General features: G+C 36.4%; 4 protein-coding genes across 4 annotated transcripts in view; 1 reads left to right on the top strand and 3 right to left on the bottom strand.

The window, feature by feature from the left end:
• The window catches only part of LOC130992619 (uncharacterized), an 88715-nt gene that overhangs the window by 23290 nt on the left and 41193 nt on the right, over nucleotides 1-24232 (top strand). The gene's annotated exons all lie outside the window — the stretch shown is intronic.
• LOC130993812 (uncharacterized) lies at nucleotides 79-7369 on the bottom strand. Its single transcript, XM_057918848.1, has 2 exons — nucleotides 6764-7369; nucleotides 79-174 (listed from the first exon to the last, which is right to left on the bottom strand). Exons 1-2 carry the CDS (start codon nucleotides 7367-7369, stop codon nucleotides 79-81), a joined length of 702 nt encoding a protein of 233 aa, XP_057774831.1.
• Nucleotides 9193-11324, bottom strand: LOC130992607 (beta-amyrin 28-monooxygenase-like). The gene is made up of 3 exons (XM_057917311.1): nucleotides 10522-11324; nucleotides 9819-10459; nucleotides 9193-9593 (listed from the first exon to the last, which is right to left on the bottom strand). The coding sequence occupies exons 1-3, from the start codon at nucleotides 11009-11011 to the stop codon at nucleotides 9291-9293; spliced, it is 1434 nt and encodes a 477-aa protein (XP_057773294.1). The 5' UTR covers nucleotides 11012-11324; the 3' UTR covers nucleotides 9193-9290.
• Nucleotides 11478-16023, bottom strand: LOC130992579 (pentatricopeptide repeat-containing protein At1g06143). The gene is made up of 2 exons (XM_057917268.1): nucleotides 12347-16023; nucleotides 11478-12034 (listed from the first exon to the last, which is right to left on the bottom strand). The coding sequence occupies exon 1, from the start codon at nucleotides 15709-15711 to the stop codon at nucleotides 14026-14028; it is 1686 nt and encodes a 561-aa protein (XP_057773251.1). The 5' UTR covers nucleotides 15712-16023; the 3' UTR covers nucleotides 11478-12034; nucleotides 12347-14025.

Here is a 24232-nt window from a genome sequence, read left to right as displayed (position 1 = left end):
CAGCCGATTCGTCCTACTAAGATGTCTTCTGCAGGGATTGGGTGTCTGGTGCTATCTTCTGCCAGAGCCCCTATTGGTTCAACCAACGGCTTGTTGCTCACCTGAGTGCGCTAGTTTAAGGAAGCCGCACAATGCCAAATGAGTGGGCTTCCCGGCATGGGAACCTCTCGAATTCTGCAAAAGCAACAAATAAATAGTTTGTGTATATTCCAGATTTATAGGAAAAATAGATAAAAGTAGCTAATATTTATTTATGAATTTTCTCAGCAGATCAATGGAGCACGGAAGATCTGCAAAAGCCTCAATCTTTCAATGGAGCATGGAAGATCTACAAAAGACAAAAAAATTGTTTGAGTATATTCAAGATTTACAGCAAGTATGTATAAAGAAGAAGAAATGGTATATTCAAGATTTACAGCAAGTAGGCATCAAGAAGAAGAATTACATATCACCCCTTAAAGGGTTTCCTCATGTTAATTTTTCAGTGAAAAAATAAAGCAATACATTATAATCACATGCAAATACATATATACATTTCGATATTTCGATAGGTTTCAAATCCAAGAATTTATTGTATATTATCTTTCATTTTCATTAGTTTTTCATTTATATATTATTGAAATAGTTTCATTATACTCCCTCCGTCCACGAAATGAGTACCCATATTTCCTTTTTCGTCCGTCCATGAAATGAGTACCCATTTCCCTTTTTGGCAAGTGTACCCCACACATCTCTTTAATTAATACACTCAAAAAGTGGGACCCTTAAACTATTCACACTACACTCCATACATTTCTTAAAACCCGTGCCGTCCACAAATGGGTACTCATTTCGTGGACGGAGGGAGTATATATTTATTTTCCTTTTAGCATGCGTTCCTATCTGTGCCATAACTTTTCATTTACTGCTTTTGCTTTCCATCTAAAGCCAGACTCATCAGAATTGTGAAAATAGTGTCAAATAGCCAAGTTAGATAAACTATTTTAAATCACAAAAAATCTGATCTAAATTTTTAAGATAGTGATGATACTTTTTTTTCAAAAAAGCTGCGAGTGTTTGACAGAGACCAACGGTGGTAGTGGACTTGCCTTCACAACGGAGTGATACCCCCAACAACCACCTAATACACATCTCCACTTCCTCCATGTTCATCCAGCGCCGACACCAACACCTGAAAATTAACTCTTTTTTAGTACAGACAAAGAGATAAAACAAAAGTAAGAATTATGCAACAAAAAAAGTTTGAACACAAATAGGGAAACTGTGTCAAAAGAGTAGATGATTGCTAATTTTTTATCGAAGATGATGGAAGAGGAGTATATAGCAGATTCATACTAATCTGCAAAAACAAAAAGAAAAAAAAAACTATTATTTTAAGAACCCATTTGTGTAGATATTCGTAGATCTAACAAAATAATACCATAAACACAAAAAATAAATTAATAACTCAAAAACGAAAAAACTAATATGGCTACAAAATTAAAGATCTTACTCGGTATTAATTAAAAAAAAGCTCATCAGCAGAAAAAAAAAACTTATTCTTTTCAAATGATATTCATAGATCTACAAAAATGATACTATAAAAACAAAAAACAAAAAAAATTAAAAAACAAAAAAATAATAAACGAAAAAAAATTAGATCTTATGCAGACGAGGAGAAGGCCGAGATATGGAGGCTGGACTTGGGCGACGCCGTCGTTTGAAACCCGGACGACGGCAGCTGGATACGGGCTGTGCAGAGGGAGGCGGCGAGAGTCGTCGACAGGAACTTCACTCCGGCTCCTCCACCACCGTACGAAGATGTGGTGGCGTTAGCGGCTGCTTCGCCTTTTTCGCTGTCAGTATTTTCGTCCGATTTTGAAATTTAGGTGTTTAGAGAGAAGAGGTGAGAGGGGGCGAAAGCTAGGGTTTTATTTTTGGGAGTGGCCAAAGAAAACGATGCAGACGAGGGAGAAGAGAAAAAGGGAATATGGAGAAGGCAGGAATTGAAGGGAAAATGATGCAGACGAGGGAGAAGAGGAAAAGAGAAGATCTGGAGTTTAGAAGTTTCGAGATAGCAGCGCCGCTCATGTGTGGAAAACCCTCAAATGAGAGAAGTATTATGTACACCCTAAAATGAGGGAGTAATTAATTAATAGTTGGGCTTTATCTATGGGCTTATTGTGGGCTAGCCATTTACACCACCAACAACCAGATAAAATTGTGGGCTCTAAAAAAAAGAAAAAAAGCGACACCCATTAAATCAAACATTCAAACAAGATAAAATTAACTATATAACTAATAATCTTTGTGCAGACATGCCGAGCCATGTGGCCATTGGGGTATACCAAAGAGTTTAAGACCATTGCATGAATCAATATTTAATCTCTTTCAATTTAATCTACTTAATATTTTTAGTTGTATTATTATTCATAGTGCATGTACAAAGAGTAATTTAGAAAAAAAAATACTTAATCCATGCTAATGAAAACTATCGAAAAATTTTAGTTAAAAATTTACTATTGTTGTGAATTTATTTAACATTTTTAATTCCTTCCTCTTTTTTCTTTTATTTTAAGAAACACTAACTCAATAATTTAATCCAACTAATTGAAAATTACATTCTTTTTAAAATTATGAATTACAATCCATACACACATACTTTCTCAAACTCTAATCCAATTAATTGATCTATAAATCTTTCTTAAAATTATATACAAAAAATTATGAACATGTATCTTTTCAGTACTCTTACCTAAATAATTGATTATTAAATACTTGAATTTGGATAACATCTTCGATTGGGTTTACTTTACATAAAAACAAAAAAGTGATTTTTTTTACAAAAAATATGGATGATGTAACAAAATATCTATTAATATATATTTACAAAATAATATTGACAATTATTATGTAATATGGGCATGCGTGTTTTTAAAAATGATGAGGAGTGTGAATATTTTTATTTTTATTTTATTTATTCTTTACACAAAACACAATTCTATTTTATAAATTAAATTGTATATGAATTTCATATTGACGAACTTTTGTTATTTTGATTGTAAATTTATTTGTATAACTATAGTAATTCACGTTGCTCACTTCTAAAAATTATAGGAAAAAATACTACTTATTGCATGGATTGTATTATGAGATATCTCAATGAGCTAAATAACTTATTCATTTAGACCGTCTCCAACAGTGCATCCTGATTTTAAGGGTTTTGGTGGCATCATCATAGACACATCATCATATTCCCCGTTCTTATTTTCACCTCCAACAATACCTTTTTAAAACTCATTTTTTTGCTGACATCATTGTGGAGCCATTTATCACCCACTTCAATTAATTTAATATTAAAATTAATTATTTTATAAATATTATATTACAAAATTAGAAATAATAAAGATTTTTATTTAATAGAAACCGTATAACATGAAAAAAAGTAAAATAGGAATGCATACTAAATAAGAAAAATAGGAACTCACAAAAAAAAAATTAAGAAAAAATTGTTACTATTTGGCAATAGGCCGCTTTCGAAATAATAATAAAATTGTAAATCAAAAGAACTATTGCACAATTGTTGAGATTAATAATTAAAAATAATTATTATAAATTGAATAGAGAAAAACTATAGTTGTTCAGAGAAAAAAAAAAAAGAAAGAAGGAGAAGACATTAATATGATAAATTAATAGAAAGAATAAAAAAAATAGGAAATAAATTAAAGTAAAAAATGTCGAATGACCCCACTTTCTGCCAATTATAGGGGATGCAATATTGCATCCCCTATTTTTGGGCTAATATTTACATGTCTAAATTTTTAAATAAAATTAGGTGTTCGGATATACATAATCATCAATTATTTTTGAAAGTTGAAACTCCAGTTGCTCTATAAAGAAACATAGATAACTGTAATGGAATTATATTGATTATTATTGGTTTGCAAGTTTATAAGGAGAGATTGTGGAGTAGACATAATGTTTAAAATAAGATTTTAAGACCTTGATTATCGTTTACGTCATCAGATCCAAAATTATTGTTCAAGTTCCAATGTTGGCATTTTTATTTATTGTGTCTTATGTAATAACGATTAATACAAGTTTGGTCAATCTGTATCAAAAGTTACTAATCATCGAGGTATGAAAATTATGATATATATGGAGATGATGATGAAAATTGTACTCATAATATAGTTCATATTTAAGTTTTCTAGAATGTTTTATGCAATTATCTTTAATATATATTACTTCAATCGTACACAATATTTTCTTTTTTGAGAACTACTAATTATATTTTATATCCATCCATAGTCAATATTTAAAACAAGACACTACTATTTAACACATCAACTTTGATTTGTCTCTTTCTCCTCTCAATTTTAGAGGATCATTTTTTCCTCTCTTTTTTTTCCCCCCCTTTATAATATTTATTTAGTGTAATGTTGATATTTCTTGAAATAATCGTTTTTACTTTCTAAGAAATGTTTGTGCTTGACTGTTTTAATAATATAGTAAGTCGTATGTTGTGAAACTCTTTTGTTTTTTCAGTTCCTATTTTTTGTATTATGTAGTGTAAATTTTGAATTTGATTTGATTATTTTCAATTCTAATTCTAAACCCTTTAAGATTCTACTTATATAAATACGAATTGACGAATTCCTCAAAAAAATTGGCTCAGGGGCTTCCGCCCCCAAACTCTCATGTAGATATTTGCATATGTCTACTTCAATAAGTTTTGTAAACCCTAATAACTAATGATGGATCCACAACTGTTTATGTTGTACTATCTTATAATATAACTGTATGATATGAAAGTCTTTTATTTTTTCCAGATTTTGTATTATGTAATATAAATTTCCATTTTCATTGACTTACTTTGTATTTTATTTTATATCACTTAATATATATTTAAAATTATAGACTACCCCTATTATATATGATAAATACGTATGAATAATCGGACCGTGCACTGTACACTCGAATGCACTGTACATCTGGGTGCACTGTACACCCGGGTACACTGTACATCGAAGTGCACAGTCACATCAATTTATATATTACACGTATTATGTATCATAAATACGTAAAAATAATTGAACCATGCGTAGCACGGGTATAATCAAGAGAACAAATTGTTCGGTGGGATGATGTATATAAAATAATTATTTTATATTTTATGACATAGATAAAAAAATCTAAAACTTTTCTTTTTTTTATTATTTAAATAAATAATAAAAAATTGATATGTAGAATCTAAAACTTTTTTTTTTTCGTAAGTCCAATACTTATTTAATGCTTTTAGTCCGATTACTTACTTTCTCTTGGGCCTTCATATTTTGTTGTGGGCCAAATTAAAATAATAATAAAAGAAACTATGGATTTTGGTTCATATGTAGAATTACTTTATATGCACATAGATTTTTTTTATGTTTTTTAAATATTTTTAATACATAAGTTACTTATTTAATTATTTAATGCTTTATATTTATAAAAGAAAATATAATTCTAAATATATATTCGATACAATATCAAAGTTTTTCTGTATATCATTTTGTAGAGTCAAAGTGCTTACATATATAATTTTATGTAGTAATATAAGTAACGAAATATAATTATAAATATATATTTGTGTCGTACTATCATTATATTTGTGTTGTACTATCTTTTAATATGAACTGTATGATATGAAAGTTATTTATTATTTTTATTCATATTTTTTGTATTATGTAATGTACATGATTAGTTTTGTTTAACCACTTTCTACTATGTTTTGTATCACTTTTGTTTTTCTTTTTATAATTCTATAGTACCGCTACAATGCTTCACAAATACGTATCAATATTCATGTCGTGCGAAGCGCGGGTATATTACTCTTATTATATATGTTGTGCGAAGCACTGGTATGTTTTGTATCATTTTTTTTTTGCTTTTTACAATTCTATATATTAATGTTATTATATATGATAAATACGTATGAATAATTGGATCGTGCGTAGCACGGGTATAATACTAGTTTGGATGAGGGAATGCTGATTTCAAATTTATAACGGTATGAAATTTAAAAAGTAATAAATATTAATCGATGAAAAGCTTGAAATGGAAAACTTATATTAAAATGGCATAATTTTTTTTTATATTGAAACAATGAACGTATCTTACAATGAAGATTTTGCATCTATTTATAGGCTATTACAAATGGAAACATTTTAGTAAATTCAGGATTGAGTACGACTGAGGATAGTTTCGTCATTTCAGTTGTGTTATTCTTGTAGTTTGATTTCTCCCGTCCTTTACTTTCTATGTGGGCCGGCAACATAAAAAGCTAAAGAAACATCTATACTAATAGAAAAAGAGCCTAAGAGCATCCACAATGCTTGCACCCATAGTGGGTGCAATAGAATGGGTCCCACTTTTATTGCACCCACCCCCACAATGGTATTGCACTCACTATGGGTGCAATAGATTTTATTTTATTTTTGAATTAGTTTTATTCTAGTTTCCATTTTACAATAATTAAGAAATTAAAATTTCATTGAATTAAAATTCAAATCCTACATTGTTAGAAATAAAAGAAATACAAGAAATTAAAATCCTAAATTACTTAAATTAAAACAAACATAAAATAAAAATTCCTAAAAATCTACGGGATGTTGTGTCGTTTTTTGATCTCCGCCACCTTGCACATGTGAAACGCCAATTCGTCGGGATTCATTTGAGAGGTGTCCCGGCTCATCAACATGCTATCGGCGAGGTCACGTTGAACTTGGGAGAACGTTTCCATTACATTCACCATATTCGCCATGTACCCGAGAGCTTTTTGGTTATCCTCCGACGTCTCTTCGGCCTTTTGCTTGCCTTTCCGCTTGTCTCTCTTGGCCGCCTTTTGGCCTTGGGGCCGGGTGGAGATAGAGGCGTCACTAGAAGTCGTTGTGGGAAGACCGTCGGACCCCTTTGATCGTTTGTCCGAATGGACATCGGAGTGAACATCCCCGCCGAGACTTGAAAATTTCTTCGACTCGCGCAAGATCTTCCATGCATGCGAATACCGGAACGGAACACGGTACTCGGCTAGCCACATTGCCTCTGCTTGCTCCAGGATTTGAATATCACTCATGCCTGATTTCCATTGATCGTGGCATTTTTTGTGCATGGCCTCAAACCTCTTCGCATCCTTCGACACCCGTTGAAAGTGAGATTTGATTTGCGTGACGTTGCGTGAAATAGATCCTTCGGGCCTTTTAGCGTTGTACTCGGCGCAGAGGGAGCCCCAAAACTTCGCCCCTTTTTGGTCGACACCCACCACAGAGTCGTGGGTGTGCTCGCAATACAAACGGCAAATTAGCACCGTTTCTGCCGGATAATAGTTGCTACGTTTGGATGCCGCCGGCATAGAAGCAATCTCCTCCACGTCGGGCTCGGGCTCGGCAACGGCGGCAAAACGGGGGTTCAAATTGGTGTCTGCCGCTTGAAAGGCATTCGATTCTTGCGTGAACGGCGAGAATCCTTGCCTGGAAGCATTTGATTCGCCGGGGGATGGATTTTGAGGATGTTCACGCCAATAGTTGCTCCAATCGCCTTCCATTGCTATTTGTTGAAATAATTTAGAAGATGAGGGGAATGGATGAATGAGGAGAATGGATGAATGATAGAGGATGAAGAAGAGAATGAGGTTGTATATGTATATATAGAGGGGGTATAGAAATTAAAAAAAAAAGAAAAAAGAAAAATCGGCAACGGAAAAAAAAACGGTCAAAAACGGCTATTTTTAATTTTTTTTTTCGGCCGAAAAGGGGCGCGTGTTTTACACGCCCCCTCCTTCGCTCCCACTATTCACGAGTGCGAAGCAACGCCCCCCCTCCTTCACACCCGGGTGCGGCAACGGTGGTGGGTGCGATAGGCCGGGTTCGATCCGGCCATCGCACCCACCGCTGCGGATGCTCTAAGACATCTTAAGGCACAACTTGAGATTGCCTATTTTACCCCTTATTATATACTCCATCCGTCCCGGCCAAGACGCTACATTTGTTTTTCGGCACGAGATTTAAGGAGTTGTAGATTAATGTTTTAAGTGTGTAATAATAAAATGATAAAGTAAGAAAGAGAGAGTAATAAAGTGATAAAGTAGGAGAGAGAATGTAATAAAGAAATACTTAATTAGTGTTAATTAAGTGTTTAAAATTCATTATTTTTGCCAAATATAGAAATGTAGCATCTTCGTTGAGACGGCCCAAAAAGGAATATGTAGCATCTTGGGCGGGACGGAGAGAGTATTTTATTTTAAAATTATTTTACATATTATATATTTATAAAAATATATTAATTCATAGATATTACACTAAATCTATGTGATATATTTCTATAGCTATTGATAAGGCTTATAAATAAATATATACATCCAATAAATTATCTAATAAAAGTAATGAATTAATAGATTTTTTAAAATAATAAATTATCAAATAAAATAACATTAATTACACGCACAACGTACGTTCTTTCTGCTAGTGTCATAAAGTGAGTGTTGACAAGAGAAAATTTCCCACGTCGATGCTGGGGTAAATTGTTGAGAAAGAGAGAAGATTCATATGAGAGGGGAAAAAAAGTTGTAATTTGAATAGAGAAAAATATGTGATTGAAAAGGTCTGAAGTAAGAATAATATGATCTTGGCTAAAATTTATTGAAATTAAATTGATGGACAATTATTAATTTTTCCATCAACACTGTATTTAATTTGCTTAATAAATTTTCATATTTTAGTTAACCTATTTAATTACTGTGATTTTTTTATTTTATTTTTTGAATTATAAAGGTGTCTATTATATAATCAAATAAGCAACTCGTACGCAGGCGGAACTTCTACATCACACAAAGGTGGAAAAACTATCGGCATGCAAGCGGGATTATTACCCACACAAAAGTGGAAAAACTACTTGCACGTACTATGGAGTAATATTTACTGATTTGGACTTATCAAAATTTTCTACCTAATTCACCGAGTTTAATTTATAAATTCATTTTATTTATATGAAAGTAGAATGATAGTAAAACTATTTTTTCAACATAAACTCCAACTGTAATTTCAAAAATATTAGTGATGGTCAATTAGAAGTGATGTATCTTATTAAAACTATTTGTTTCTTAATCTGAATAGGATCACTTATAATAATAATAATAATAATAATAATAATAATAATAATAATAATAATAATAATAACAATAATAATAATAATAATAATAATAATAGCTTACTCTAATATAAGATATCATCATCTACTACATTATGAAATAAAATATTATAATATGGTTAACGAAACTAGATATGTGGTTGGAGAAGAATGGGAAGTCCTTCCACAGGTGTGGGCATTGGATCATATGCAATTTTCTCTTGAGGATTCACCAACTTCCACCTATATCTTTTTATCAAATTGTGTAAAAATATGAGTATCTCCAGCCTTGCAAACTCCTTTCCCAGGCACATCCTCGGCCCCCCTCCAAACGGCACATACGAATACGGGGCCGGCCCCGACGACGACTCTTCAAATCTCGATGGATCAAACTCGGTGTAGCTCGTGAACAAGCTCGGGTCCCTGTGTGTGTTGGACGAGCTCCAGTACAACTGAAACAAACATAATAACTCACTTAGCTTAGCTTAGCTCTATCCTATGTTTTTTTTTTTTTTGATAAATTACACAAGTGAATAATGAAATTTAAAGATCGCACGATGGTGGACTCGAACCCAGGACCTCAAGTCTTGGGCATTAACCACCTACCGCTAGGCCAATACACGCACACGGCTTCTATCCTATGTTGTTAGCACTACATATATGTAAACTGTATATACCTTCCAGCCCTTGGGGATGTGGTAGCCGGCGTAGCTTATGTCCGTTAACGCCTCCCTGAAAGCACCAATGACTGGCGGTGACAGCCTCATGGCCTCGCACACGACGCTCCACGAGTACTTCATCTTCTGTATATCCTCCCACTGCAGAAACTCCCCTGCACCTTCCGTTGCTATCTCCCTCTGCTCTCTCAACACCTTCTCGTAAACATCGGGGCGTTCTGCGAGGCTCTTGAGCAGCATCGTGATTGCCACGCTGGACGTGTCGTGGCCAGCGAAGAGCAGCATCAGTATGTTGTTCACGATCACTGGTTCGGCCATGAACCTGGCATTCTCATCAGGGGTTACTAGCAGATGGGAGAGAAGATCTTGGCAGGGCAGAGCTGTTTTCTGCTCCAAAGCACCTCTTCTCTCTCTCACCAGCTTGTGCAGTTCATTCTTTATAGCATATGTAGCTTTCTTTGCTCTGTAGAATCTTGCACCAGGCAAATTGATAGGGATTGAGATTATCCCTTTCAAGAATATATTAAACAAGATAGCAAGCTTCCCAATCTGCTCCCCATCTTCAAGGCTCATAAACAGCCTACATGCAAGCTCAAACGTGTACTGCTTGATCGTCGGGAACACTTTGACCTCTTCTTTACCTGAATCCAAAACACGCTTCTTATACAATTTTTGTAATAACCAGAAACACACACACACGTACCTTGCCAGTGAGTCTTGATATGCTGCTGTGAGACCATATCCATTGTCTTGATATATAGCCTTGTGAAAGCATCGGGGCTCACGAAATACGACACCATCATCCTCATCTGTCGCCCCTCCTCTCCCCCGCTCGTGGCCAGGCACGGCCCCAGCAGCTTCCTCACGGAGCTCGGCCACCACACTGTCACCAGCTTGTTTTCGTTGCTGAACAAGAATTTGTTACCTGCAGCTCCACACAAAACGGCCATGGGCTCCCCCATGATCCAAGTCTTGAAAACTTGAGAATTGTATTTCTCCATTCTCTCTCTAACAAATTTCTCCGGCTTTCCATCCAGTCCAGCACGGAGGAACTCCGCCGTTTCCCCAAGAACCGGCCAGCCATAGCTGCCTGGAGGCAAATTCAAGGCCCCGTTTCTTGAACTCCTCGTGAAGAGCTCGAAAATTATGACCAAGATTATCAAAACAGCTGCAACAATCAAAACTGCAGCCATAGCTGATCAGCTGTGTTTGAATTGCCCCTGCAGCAATAAAAGCTTGCTACCAACAACTAATGCTTATTTATTGACTTTTCCTTATCTATTTTCATGTGCAACAGGTTTATCCACGAGTTTCTGTCGGTAGTGGGCAGCCCCCACCACTTATTAAATTTGAAATTTTGGATTGCAGAGAAATGGGAGGGGATATGTTTTGTGAAGATATAGTGAGATGCTCTTAATCAAGAGATTTTTGAACCTTGCCATGATTAATTTGGAGTTGAAGATAAACAGCATTACCAATCGTAGTGGGAAATGTTGACCTTGCCAAAGCGAGGACGAATGCCAAGAAAATCTTATCATAGATTTAGGGTGTTGCAATTAAATCCTATCCAACCAAATCCATTCCCTTGTCTATTTTCCAATAATCACAGTAGAGAAAGCACAATAACCTAATGGAATACACAACACCGGCATGCTATGGTAGTCAGAATCAAGAAAATGTTATTCAATCCATGAACAAGAGGCTCTAAAAAACCGTTGCAATTTCTCACCAACAGCTTTTAGGTTATCGGCATGCCTCTTCCACAAGAGTGCGCCGCGTCACTCTAGACTGTTGTTCCCAGAAACTTGATGCAATGAGATATTAATAACAATGAAATACAAAGTGGAGTGTTAAGAGCCAAAAGGGGACAAAACCAGTTGTGGAAGGCTGGCTCTGAGGTTGTTTGTAGATTGCAGACTGCAATTATGTATTATCTGTATTTCTTCATCGCGCAAAGAAAGGAGAGACATAGCAGAAGCTATCCCCACTCTGATCAGAGAGACTTAATGCAGGTGTTGAGCTCGAAGCGCAGATCTAAGAACGAATAGACCCCTGGTCTTCCCCTACTATCACGACACTAGGCAAGTGGATATATGATTTACACCCTTCTAGGTAGCCACATCGCGTCTTTTGACCATAATATTGAAAAGCTGCATCAGAGAATGGCGCAAAGACACCGACTGCTATCCTCTTCATTGTCAGTATCTCCTGTTTCGCTAAGGCAATAATCCGGCATTAGACCAAAACACTCAGCCACCAGAAACAAGTAACCAAAAAAATCCCAAAATGATTGTAGTTTTGCACAATTTAGAAACTGAGGCTACACAATCTAGTATTGTAGTTTTGCATATGCTCAAGCAAGATTAGTTCATTTCTCATAAAGCTCAATTATCAGCCACTAATCTTTTTGGTGAAACTACTAGTGAGTAGAATCTACCTTCTTAGAACATAGTAGTTATGGATGAAAGTAACCACTGAAATGAAATAGATAAGCGAGCGGCATGGAGAGAAACAGGAAAAGTAGCCACCTGGATTCAAACTCCTTGATCTCAGTGAGCTGTTTCCCTGTGTTGTCCATCCACTGTACTCTTTTCTTCCCAGCCTCTTCGCCTTGGGGCTTTCGAATGCAGCTCTTGAGCACAGTCTCAGCATTTTTATTGCCATTCACAACCTCTTCTTGGACCGCAGAAGACGACTTATCAGCAGCAAAAACTGAAGGAACCACATGTGGAGAACCCTCCAATTTCAGTGGAGCTGAAGTGTAAAGATGAGCACCAGAGGGTTTGCAGAAGCAGATGAAGGGACAGTGAATCTTGCAAAACAAAACCTGCATCAAAGTCCCGTCCTTCATTGAAAGCTCATATTAATACAGCAGCTGAATTACCAATGTGCTGGATGATGATGACAATATTCATCGACAGTTCTGGTAAAAGCATGCCTCTTCAACTCTTGGAAGCAAAACAATGAAGGCCCAGACTCCCTTTTCTTGCAGATAAGATCCAAAATGACAACTCTTTGTCCTTGAAAGAAAATGTTCAACAATTTGCCCTTCAAGATGAAGAGATCTTCCAAATTCAGCAGATTCACAAACAAGCAATTATCTGAAACCTTAACAATCGCAGATTCCTTTGGACAGAATACCTACGGCAGTAGTTACAACAGAATCAGAGAAATAGATTCATGTGTCAGGGAAAAAGAAAGAGAAGAAATGGACAATCTTGCCCTCCTGGAGAGAAAATGCACTGCACTCAATCAACCTCCATGGTCCCATTATGCAAAACAAACTGGAATAATACAAGGTTAGAGAGAATTCGGAGCAGAATATAGTAAGAACAAAAAGAGGTGAAATGCTTGGCTGGAAAGTTGGGAGATGATCCAAAGACAGATTTGAAAAGGCATCCAACTATCCGACATCTCATAAATCATAATACACACACTACACATACTGTTTTGCTCTTAGCTGCTATTGCTATGATACAAAACCACCCCCCACCAGGCCCCCACCTGCTTTGAAATATATTTTTACTTATAAAAAGTACTCCATCTACTTGCAGTTCTAGTTCCACTGTTATTGTATTATTGTTGGCAACATAACTTGTTAATCTTTGACTCTTTGTTTATAGGCGAAAGAATCCAACTTTAATCTCTTCCCATCTCTAGGAAGTATTCTTGATTTTTTGAACTTACTCTCAGTGTTGATGTGACAATATTATTAAGAAAGAATTAAGTGCCACCGACTTCATCCCCCCACCCAACCCCACCCCCAAAAAAATGATAATTGGAGCAGAAATTCTATGTTGATCAGCTATTGATAATCTTTCTAATATATGTCCGCTGCAAAGGAATATTTTTGCTTTAACACCGAAATTATAAATTTGGGAAAAGCAAGGAATTTCATTAATTACCTTCTATGACAAATTTGCCTATTCTTTGAACGTAAAAAATGAAATATTCGGAGAAATCCTCTCACAACTGTAATGATATTTTGATAAAAGAGTATGACTGAATGTGGCGTAAAGTGTTGATTACCCCCCCATGACACTTTTCAGCCTTGATTGTTGGAACAAACGCATGCTGAAATGCACGCCATTGTGGGGGCAACGTTCCTTTCCTCTTGCTTCCATTGTCCTCATTTACACCAACACTCTATCAAAAACCATGTCTAAAGATCAAACCTTGTTGAGCACTTAGTGTTCATGTCTGGGCTTCACACAACGAGATCGAACTGCAGCGCGTGTCCCAAGAGCTTGAGTTGGGAATCTAACACATCCAGGACTTGATATATCTGTTTGGATGATGGATGATGATTATCACAAGCAGCAAACTGATGCATCTTCTTTTTCACTTCTATCCAGCTAGAGCCCGGCAACGCTTTCTCCACTCCACGCTCCTTCATGATTCCCCTAATCCTTGCCACTTCATTCCATCTATTTTCTTCAGCATACATGTTAACCAAGAGGGTGTAATACCCGCTATTATTTGGCTCCAAAATCATTAGTCTGTCCACAGCAATTTGAGCAATCTCTAAGTTTTTGTGAAGCTTACAACCGCCTAGCAAAGCACCCCAAATAGCAGAATTTGGCTGCATTCTCATGCTGCCTATCAAGACTAGTGCTTCTTCCAGCAAACCAACTCTGGATAGGAGATCCACCATGCAACCGTAGTGTTCGATTTCAGGAAGGGTGCCGTATCTGGTAGTCATCTCGGAGAATCTACGGTTACCTTCTTCAACCAGTCCAGCGTGAGCACAAGCTGCAAGAACACTCAGAAAGATAACTTGAGTTGGCTCAACCTTCTCCTTCTCCATTTTGTCGAACATTGCTAATGCCTCTTCTGCATATCCGTTGTACGCAAGCCCACCAATCACAGAGCTCCAGCAGAAGAGATTCTTCTCCTGCAGCTTGAAGAACACCACTAAAGCTCTCTCCACAACCCCACACTTGGCGTACATATCAATCAAAGCGGATCCTATATAGACATCGATGTTGAACTCTGCCTGCATCATATACAGATGCATCTCTTTCCCTTTGTCTAGAGCCCCAAGATGTGCACAGGCAGATATCACAGTCGCCATTGTCGTGTTATCAGGTCTGGTTCCCGTGCTCTTCATTTCCTCGAAAAGCTCCAAAGCTTCTAGATACAGCTCTCGTTTACAGTAACAGTTGATCATGGTGGTCCAAGAAACCACATCTCTTTCAAGCAGTGTACGAAATAAAGCCTCAGCAGAGTTCACATCCCCTGCTTCGGCATATCCGTGAATCATGGTATTGGAAGCTGCAGTGTTCTTTTGGGGCATCTGATCAAACACCCTCCTAGCAGAATCCAAATCTCCAGCACGGACGTGGGTTGAAATCATGGTGGACCAAGCAAAGCCATCTCTTTCGGGCATTTCTTCGAACACCTTCCGGGCCTCAACAACCATGCCCAAACTAGAGTAGAAATCAACCATGGCGGTCTGGAGATGAAGGTGCAATCCCAACCCATTTCTCAACACCTGAGCATGAACACATTCACCGAATCCAACGAAGCGTAAAACCCTACAGCTCTTGATCACGGGAGGGAATGTGTAACTGGTGGGAGGCACGGCGTTCCGCAACATGAGCACGTAATAGCGCAATCCTTGGAGGGGGCGGAAGCAAGTGAGAAATGCCCCGATAAGGGCGTTGTAAACGAATACGTTGGGGTTTTCCAAGTGGGAGAAGGCGAGAATGGCGGAATCTATGGTGCGGTGGTTGGAACAAGCAGTGATGTACTGATTGATCAAGAAGCAATCTTGGGCGGTGTTGGTTTTGAGCAGCAAAGCATACCATGATTGGAGTTGGTTGGGAGTCGAGCATCGTTTCAAGTGGTGGCCAGCATGTCTCAGCGCGAGTCCTGCGTTCCATAATTCCATTGCATGGAGAGAGAGAGGAGAGAGATGTGCGTGTCAACTCAATTCTACTATCCTTACAAACATATACTTATATCATATTGCTTTCCATTTCCCTTCATTTTCTTCACTTGTATTTTCTTTGGGAATTGTATCCACAGCTTCAGTCTCAACGGCTACAGTGCCGCCGCCGCCGCCATTTCTCTTTGTGTCTTGCTCTGCTGCGGTCTCTCCGCCTCTGCATGGTTTATCCTCTCATTTGCTCAACAGCGATTTGTGGTTCTGTTGTTTTGTTCCCTTTCTTTTTCGTCCATAATTTTTTTGGGCGATGATATTTAGACACCTAGTGTCCTGATACTCGCAAAAAAACAGGCTTTTTTTCATTTAGCCCAGATGTCCTCATTAACTATATTGTTTTTATTGTTTTGCTTTTTCTATTTTATGATTTTCGAAATTTATGGGCTTTTTTGTTCCTAATTTTTCGGTTATTTTGTTTCCTTATTTGTTGGTTTTTTTATTTTCCAAAATTATATATAACCCATATAGTTTTATTCCGGATTTTTTTTTTATTTTTTTTGTTTCAAAATATTAATATTGATTTGTTACCAATAATTTAGTGTTTCTTGTTAAAATAATCCTAAATTTTTTTCCAACTATTATTTTTTTCGAAATAATTTTTTTTAAGATTAAATTATTTATTTTATTTTGAAAATTATGTTTTATTTATTTGTTTCCACATATTTATGATTCTCTTAAAACTAATCATAGATTTGTTTCTACACACATTATTTGTTTCGAAAATTATATTTTTTTATCGTTTCACGCTAATAATTTAGTAAGATTAATGTTTTTAAATAGAGCAGGGGCCAGCACCAGACGGGCTCTTGCTGAATAATCGGCGCCCTGCTGTAGGCTTCCTTTCCGGGCCGCCGCTTCGCCGCCACCTCCTTTCCGGGTTGACCGAGAGAGCCGCCTGAGATTCCAGTCATCGTGCCGCCGCAGCCACCACCGCACCTCCTCTTCCTCCGAGCAGCAGCAGATTTCTCCTGCTGAGACCTGGACCTGGACGGAGCCACCATTCTCTTCCTCCGAGCAGCAGCAGATTCCTCTTCCTCCGAGCAACAGCAGCATATCTATCCCGTTCGCCGACCGTTTCTCGCTCGGAGCCACCACCTCCTTCCGTCGGCAGCAGCTAAGATGTGATGGAAGGACGCCGTCAACAGCCTCCAGATCTTGGCGCTGCCGATCCAGATCTGCCCGATCTACCCGATCCAGATATTGGCGCTGCCGATCAAGATCGACGGAGATCTGCCCGATCCAGATCTTCGCCCGCCACACCGCAGCAGCTCTCCAGCCACACGGTCGCCGCCGGCTGTCAATCGAGTCCGCCGGTGATGGACTTGAGTTCGCCGGCTTTCAATCGTGAAAAGGGGGGCCTCAACCTTCCCCCGGTATCATCTAACTTTGACGGGTTTCGATCGAAATCCCTTGTTATGTATCGGCAACCGCCCCTCTCTTCAGGCGCAGAGGCTGCTGGGTAGCAGTCGACGCCTCATGCTGATACAGAAAAGCCTTATGGAGGATTAAACGACTCGGAACAGGTTATCCCGTCGTCCAGCGAACCTATCTCTTATGCCGCGAAAGTTCGGCCTACCATGATCAAGAAGCCGGATTTTCCTGCTTATGGTCTTCGTACCCTTCATTCGAAACGTGAGGGGGAGGTCGTTACTCTATCGATCCCGAAATCAGAGTATCAACAGCGTCTTGATGAATTCCAGTTTGCTTTGATCGGGAGGATGATCCTTCGCAAAGGCGACAAGCCGCGTACGTTCGCGGATATTACGCTAGAGTTGCAGCGTATCTGGCAGTGCTCGGATTGCCAATTCATTCCTATGGCTAAGGGTTTCTTTACTATCAAATTCAAGACGCTGGAAGCAAAAAAGAAGGCAAAAGGAAATGCGGTCCTCCAGCTTTCAACGGGTCACATACGTCTTCGAGAATGGTGCCGTTACTTTGATCCTTATAAAGAAACCTCATCTCTTGCGCAAGTGTGGGTAAGGGTGTATTATCTCCCGGTGGAATTATGGACTCCAGTTATCATTGCTAATATTGGTCGAGCCCTAGGACATCCGTTGCGTATTGACAACGTTTCTGCTAATGGCCAAGTGGGGCACTTCGCCAGGGTCCTTGTGGAAATCAATATGGCGCTGCCCCTTCTCAATTCAATGTACATCGATGATGGTAATAATTCTTTCTACATTGAATTTGGTTTCGAATCTTTGCCGTTGTTTTGTTCTCGTTGTAAAATCACTGGTCATTCCACGGATAAATGTCGGAGAGCTGCGAAAGCAAAAGGCAAGCAGAAGAATGAGGAAGTGGCTGATCAAGTTGAGGAGAATCATAAAGGAGATGCTAAGGTGGATCCCAAGCCTGCTTGGCAGCCTAAGGAACAGGTTTATTACCCTAATGTCAAGGATAGTGATCTTCCGCCGATTGGATTGGAAAACCGTTACGGCGTGTTTCATAAAGCTGATGAGAAGGTGGCCGAAACAGATATTGACAGGGTGGACGAAAATATTGTTGTTGAGTCTCTCGATATGTCTCTAAATGAAATTGGGGAGGTTAGTGCGGAGCGTCTGAATGCGGATGGGGCTGATGATTTTCAGGAGGATTATTGCATCACTAAGCGACATGATTTGTCGGCTGGTAAGGGAGCTACGACTTTCATAGGAGATGAAGACTCCTGGAACAGCAAAGGTCAGCATGGGGAAGAGGTTGTTACTTCTCCAAATATGCAGTCGGAGGATATTGATGAGTTACAGGTTCAGAAAGCAGTTGCCATTACACAACGGGAGAAGGACCCTACTCCTGATTTGAAGGATAGGGCGGAGTCTCAGGGGATCATTCCGGATCAAGAGGATATTGCTAATCGTATTAGCAGGCTCGAGGCGCAGGTTAGTCAAGGGATGGAATTGCTCGTTGAGCAAGTTCCACCTAAGCGTGGACCGGGTCGTCCTAAAAAGGGTATGGAACGTTCGCGCGTGCCACTGAATCCGAATCCGGTAGATTACATAAAAGGTCGTCTAAGAAATGCGGAGGAACTGGGATATAAGCCGAGGGACTTTGTGGTTGATCATAGCAACAATAGTGCTATGCGTGCTATGAACAATATCGCGCACGGCCGTTGGTCGGATGAAATGGAGTTGGACGACTTTCATACCAACAAGGATTTTCCTTATTGATTTTGTTGCCAAGTGTTGTCTTTTGACTTAAGCTGTCCTATGCGTTGATGTTTTTGTTTTACGAGCTCTTTTCGAGTTTCGGGCCCTAAGTTTGCTTTCTTGTGCCTTCAAGGGTTTTTTCTTTTTCCTTTTTATATAAAACTCTATTTAATAATTAATGTTTTTAAATAATTGAATAATATTTTTTCGTGTTATTTAAAATTTAAATTATTGCACACATTATTTGTTTAAATGATTAAACGAATTTTCTCTTTAATTTTTGAAGATTTTGACGATCCTTCAAATTAGATCCTAATTTTGTGGGATTACATTTATCCAAAATTAAATCTTCACAAAACTCAGTTGAGATTTCGGCCCCACCCAAAATCTTAAAATAAAAAAAATAAAAAAATCTCGGCCCCTCTCATATCCAATTCCTTGACCAAAATAATGCACTTCAAATGTTTGTTAAATGATTAAACAAATTTTCTATTAAATTTTCAAGATTTTTTAATTTGCAAAATAAAATTCACTAAATTCACTAATTTTCAAGATTTTCTATTCAACGAATATTATTTATTTTTTTTAAATTCACTAATTTGTTTGAAATGGAAATTCACATAATATTACAAGATTTTTTTACAAATTATGTGATTAATTTCAATTAATTAATTCTACTTTATTTCATTGACTATAATTATTTTCGACTTCGTTACTCACACAATACTATATTCATTTTGTTATTATTATATTACATTTAATACTTTATTATAATACATTCAAATAAAGTATATGTTAAATAGTTTTGCGAGCGAATCCAATCATATGATTCATATTTTTTTGTATTTTTTTTTCAAATTCACTAATTAATTTCAGTACATTGCAAAATGACATCGTATACATTGTTTCTCATTCAAATATATGTTAAATAGTTTCGCGAGCGATTTCCAATCGTATGAATAATTTCACTTTATTTTATTTATTTTTATAAAATATTTAATTTTCAAATTTTCAACATTTATATTGCCCACATATATATTCCTTCATTTATAATATTTTTAATTTTGTATATGTCTTCATTTACTTGGCCAACATATATATATATTCCTTCATTTTTAATAAAAAAATTCATTATATATATATATATATATATATATATATATATATATATATATCTTATACAATTCACTAATTAATTGAAATTAATTAGTAATTAACTTTATTTGATTGAGTATAATTATTTCGATTCCATTACTCACACAACAGTGGTTCATTTAGTTATTATCATATGGATTACAATACTTAATTATAATATATTAAAATAAGGTATATGTTACATAGTTTTCCGAGCGTATTATTCATTTTTTAATTTTTTTTTCATTACTCACACTATAGTAGTTCATTTTCGTATTATTATATTGCGTTTAATAAAATATATGTTATTTAGTTTTCAACTTCATTATTTACACTATATTAGTTAATTTTCTTATTATCAAAGGCACTTCAATACTATATTATAATACATTGTCTTCAAATATTTGTTATATAGTTCTCCGAGCAAAATCCCATCATATGATTCATTTTATTTAATTTTTTATTTCCAAATTAACTAATTTATTTCAATTAATTAACTCAACTTTATTACATTGAGTATAATTATTTATTATTATTATTATATCGCGTTTCATACTAAATTATAATTCAAGTACATGATTTTTTGAGTATAATTATTTTGACTTTGTTATTCACACTATAATAGTTAATTTTCTTATTATTGTATCAATTACAATACTTTTTTATACTATTTTGTCTTCAAGTGTATGTTATATAGTTTTCCGCGCAACATCCCTACGTATGTTTTTTTTTTTCAAAATCACTAATTGTTTAAATATTATTTCATTGCGTATACTTTTTTTTTAAATTCACAAATTTATTTAAATTATATTATTCAACTTTATTACATTGTATATAGTTATACGAGTTCATTACTCACACTATAATAGTTCATTTTCTTATTATTATATCGCGTTTAATACTATATTATAATACTCCCTCCGTCCCGGCTTTTGGTATCCAGTTGAGAACGACACGGGTTTTAATAAAGTGATTGATGTGTTGTGAGTGGAATAAGGGTCCCACATTTTATGTGAGGGTTAAAATAATTAAAGTGGAGTAAGAGCCCCACTTACTTTTACTAAATATAGAAATGGATACCAAAATGTGGGACGGCCAAAAAAGGAAAGTTGGATACTAAAAGCTGGGACGGAGGGAGTACATTCAAATAAAGTATATAGTTCTCCGAGCAAAATACCACTGTATGATTCATTTATATATATATATATATATATATATATATATATATATATATTTTCAAATTCACTAATTTATTTTAATTAATTAATACAACTTTATTTCATTGACTATAATTATTTTTTATTATTATACCGCGTTTAATACTATATTATAATTCATTGTATTCAACTATATGGTATATAGATTCTGATAAAAATCTCTGTGTACGATTGACTATACTTTATAGGGGTGGGAAGATAGGGTTCGGGTATCGGGTACCCGATTATCCGACCCGAAAAAATCGGGTATCGGGTACCCTATACCCGAAAAATTAGGGACCGAGTTCGGGATCAGATATTTAGGGTGGGGAAAAATCGGGTATCGGGTATACCCAAAATACCTGATTAAAATTAAATATATATATTATATTATTTAATTAAATTTTAATTCTTTAATTTCAATTTTCAAATCAAACTCACAGTCTGTACTCTGTAACCCTATTCCCTCTCAACTCCCGCCGCGCCCCCAGCCCTCAACCCCTCTCAACTCCCTCTGTTCCGGTGCCGGCGCCGGCCTCCGTCGCCCACCCGCCGCCCGCCACGACCATCGCCCAGTCCGCTGTCCGCCAGGCGCCCGGGCCAACTCCCTCTGTTCCGCCCGCGGCCGGCCTCCCAACAGCAACCAAAACTCCCTCTGTTCCGCCCGCTGCCCGTCTACCCAGCCTCGCAGCCTGAGCTGCGCCGCCTCCGAGCAATAGCAGACGCGCCGCCAGCCCGTCCCAGACTCCCCACTCCAGGTACAGTTCTTCTTCTTCTTCCTCCCAACAGCAACCATGAAAATAGGGGTTAGATTTTTGATTTCTTTTAAAAAAAAATCGGGTATTTTCGGGTATTAGGGTACCCTAATACCTGATTAAGCAAAATCGGGTACCCTAATACCCGATTTCACAGTTTGACCCTGAAACCTGCAATTTTGACCGGGTAATTTCGGATACCCGAATACCCGAGTCGGGTATTAGGGTACCCGGTTTTTTTTCGGGTTCGGGACCGGGTATCAGTTTTTCATCTTAATCGGGACCGGGTACCCGATTTTTTCGGGCAGGGTACCCGATCCCAACCCGATTCCCAGCCCTAATACTTTATTTTTGCTTCCAACTTAAATAATATTTCAATTATATAATTAAACTTGATAAATGTTGAGTTTAATTATTTCGACTTCAATACTATATTATAATAATGATCTTCAAGTATATTGTTATATTGTTATATAATTTCAACTAATTAATTAAACTTTTTTTCATTGGGTATAATTATTTCGATTTCGTAACTCACGCGATCGTGGTTCATTTTGTTATAATCATATCGATTACAATACTTTATTATAATATATTCAAATAAAGTATATGCAATATAGTTTTAAATTTAATTTTTTCAAATTCACTAATTTATTTCAATTAATTAATTCAACTCTATTTCATTGAGTATAATTATTTCTTATTATTATATCGCGTTTAATAATATATTATAATACATTGTCTTCAACTATATGTTATATAGTTTTCCAACCAAAATCACATCGTATTCACAATTTTTTTTTTCCGACCTTCACTAATTTATTTCAATTAATTAATTAAAATTTATTTCCTATTATTGTATCGCGTTTACTGCATTATTATAATACATTTAATCCAAGTATATGTTATTTATTTTTTCAATCGATGCCCCATCATATGATTTATTTTATTTTTATTTCTAGCGTTTCACTAATGAGGTTGCCACTACCTGACAAGGTGACAAAGTATAACTCCCATATTATTGAGGTCTCAGGTTCAAATCCACCAAGTACCTTTTTCGTGTATTTTAGTTTTTTTTTTTCAAAACACCTTTGTTTTTTTAAAAAAAAATATTGGAAAAAATATATATAAATGAAAATAAATCTTGGATTATTTCCCCCAATCACCTTTTTCTTGTATTTTGATTTTTTTTTATAAAAAAAATCATCTTCGCGAATTTTTTTATTAAATATTGGAAAAAATATATAAATTAAAACAAATCTAGGGTTATTTTGAATGGAATCTCTAAATTAGTAGAAAAAAATGAAATTAACAAAATAATAATAATTAAAAAATAAAATAAATGTGAAAATAAATCTAGGATTATTTTAGGAGAATCTCTAAATTAGTGGAATCAAATCAAAGATTATTTATTGGAGAATGAAAATCTCTAAATTAGTGGAAACAAATCTAGTAGTATTATTTTAGGAGAATATCTAAATTAGTGGAAACAAATCTATAATTATTTTTAGATGAATATCCAAATTAGTGGAAACAAATAAAAAAAAAAAACATAAATTTACGGGCTCTTTGCCATCAGATGAGATGCCTCCTCATAAGATTGATTCAGTTTCGGACTTGATTTCTCCCGCCCCGACGAGTTGTAGTAGTCTTGATCTGGATTTGGTTGTGACGCCAGAGAAGGAGATGCTGGCGGATCCCCCCATAACTTGCGGCCAAGGGCGACCGAATGGGGCTAACAAGAAGAAGAAGGTTCCTGATTCCTCTATCAAGCATCGACTCCGGCGTATTATCAAGAATGGTATGTCTTCGGATTTCCAAAAAGCAGCAGGCCGGGCTACTGGTGCCGTTTTGCAGGGGGCCGTTCTTGACACTCCAGTGTCGGTGGAGTTCTTGAATAAAGTACAGCATGCTCAATCTAGAGGAGCGATTCTGCAAAACTTTGTGATTCACTCATCTTCCGACGCTGCCCGATCTATGTCGGCGGTGGCCAAAAAGAAGAAATGGGGTGATATGTTGGACGACGAAGATGCTGGGGACGAGGACGTTTTTTAAAATTTTTCATCTTAGCTTTCGTTTCCTTTGTTTTCGTCTTCTCGTGGTCCTTTGCGGGGGTTTATACGTGGTTTTTGTTTTGCTTTTAGTCGGATCTTTTGTGTTCCGATCCTTTGTTAGCGTCTATGCTCTCAGGGGTTTTTAAGGCCTTTTTATCTCTTTTTTCTTTTTAATAAAATTTCTA

Source organism: Salvia miltiorrhiza, chromosome 7 (genome assembly GCF_028751815.1).
Source record: "Salvia miltiorrhiza cultivar Shanhuang (shh) chromosome 7, IMPLAD_Smil_shh, whole genome shotgun sequence".
Taxonomy (NCBI): Eukaryota; Viridiplantae; Streptophyta; class Magnoliopsida; order Lamiales; family Lamiaceae; genus Salvia; species Salvia miltiorrhiza.
The sequence above is the reverse complement of the archived record's forward strand: the minus strand, read 5'-3'. Positions and strand labels throughout refer to the sequence as shown.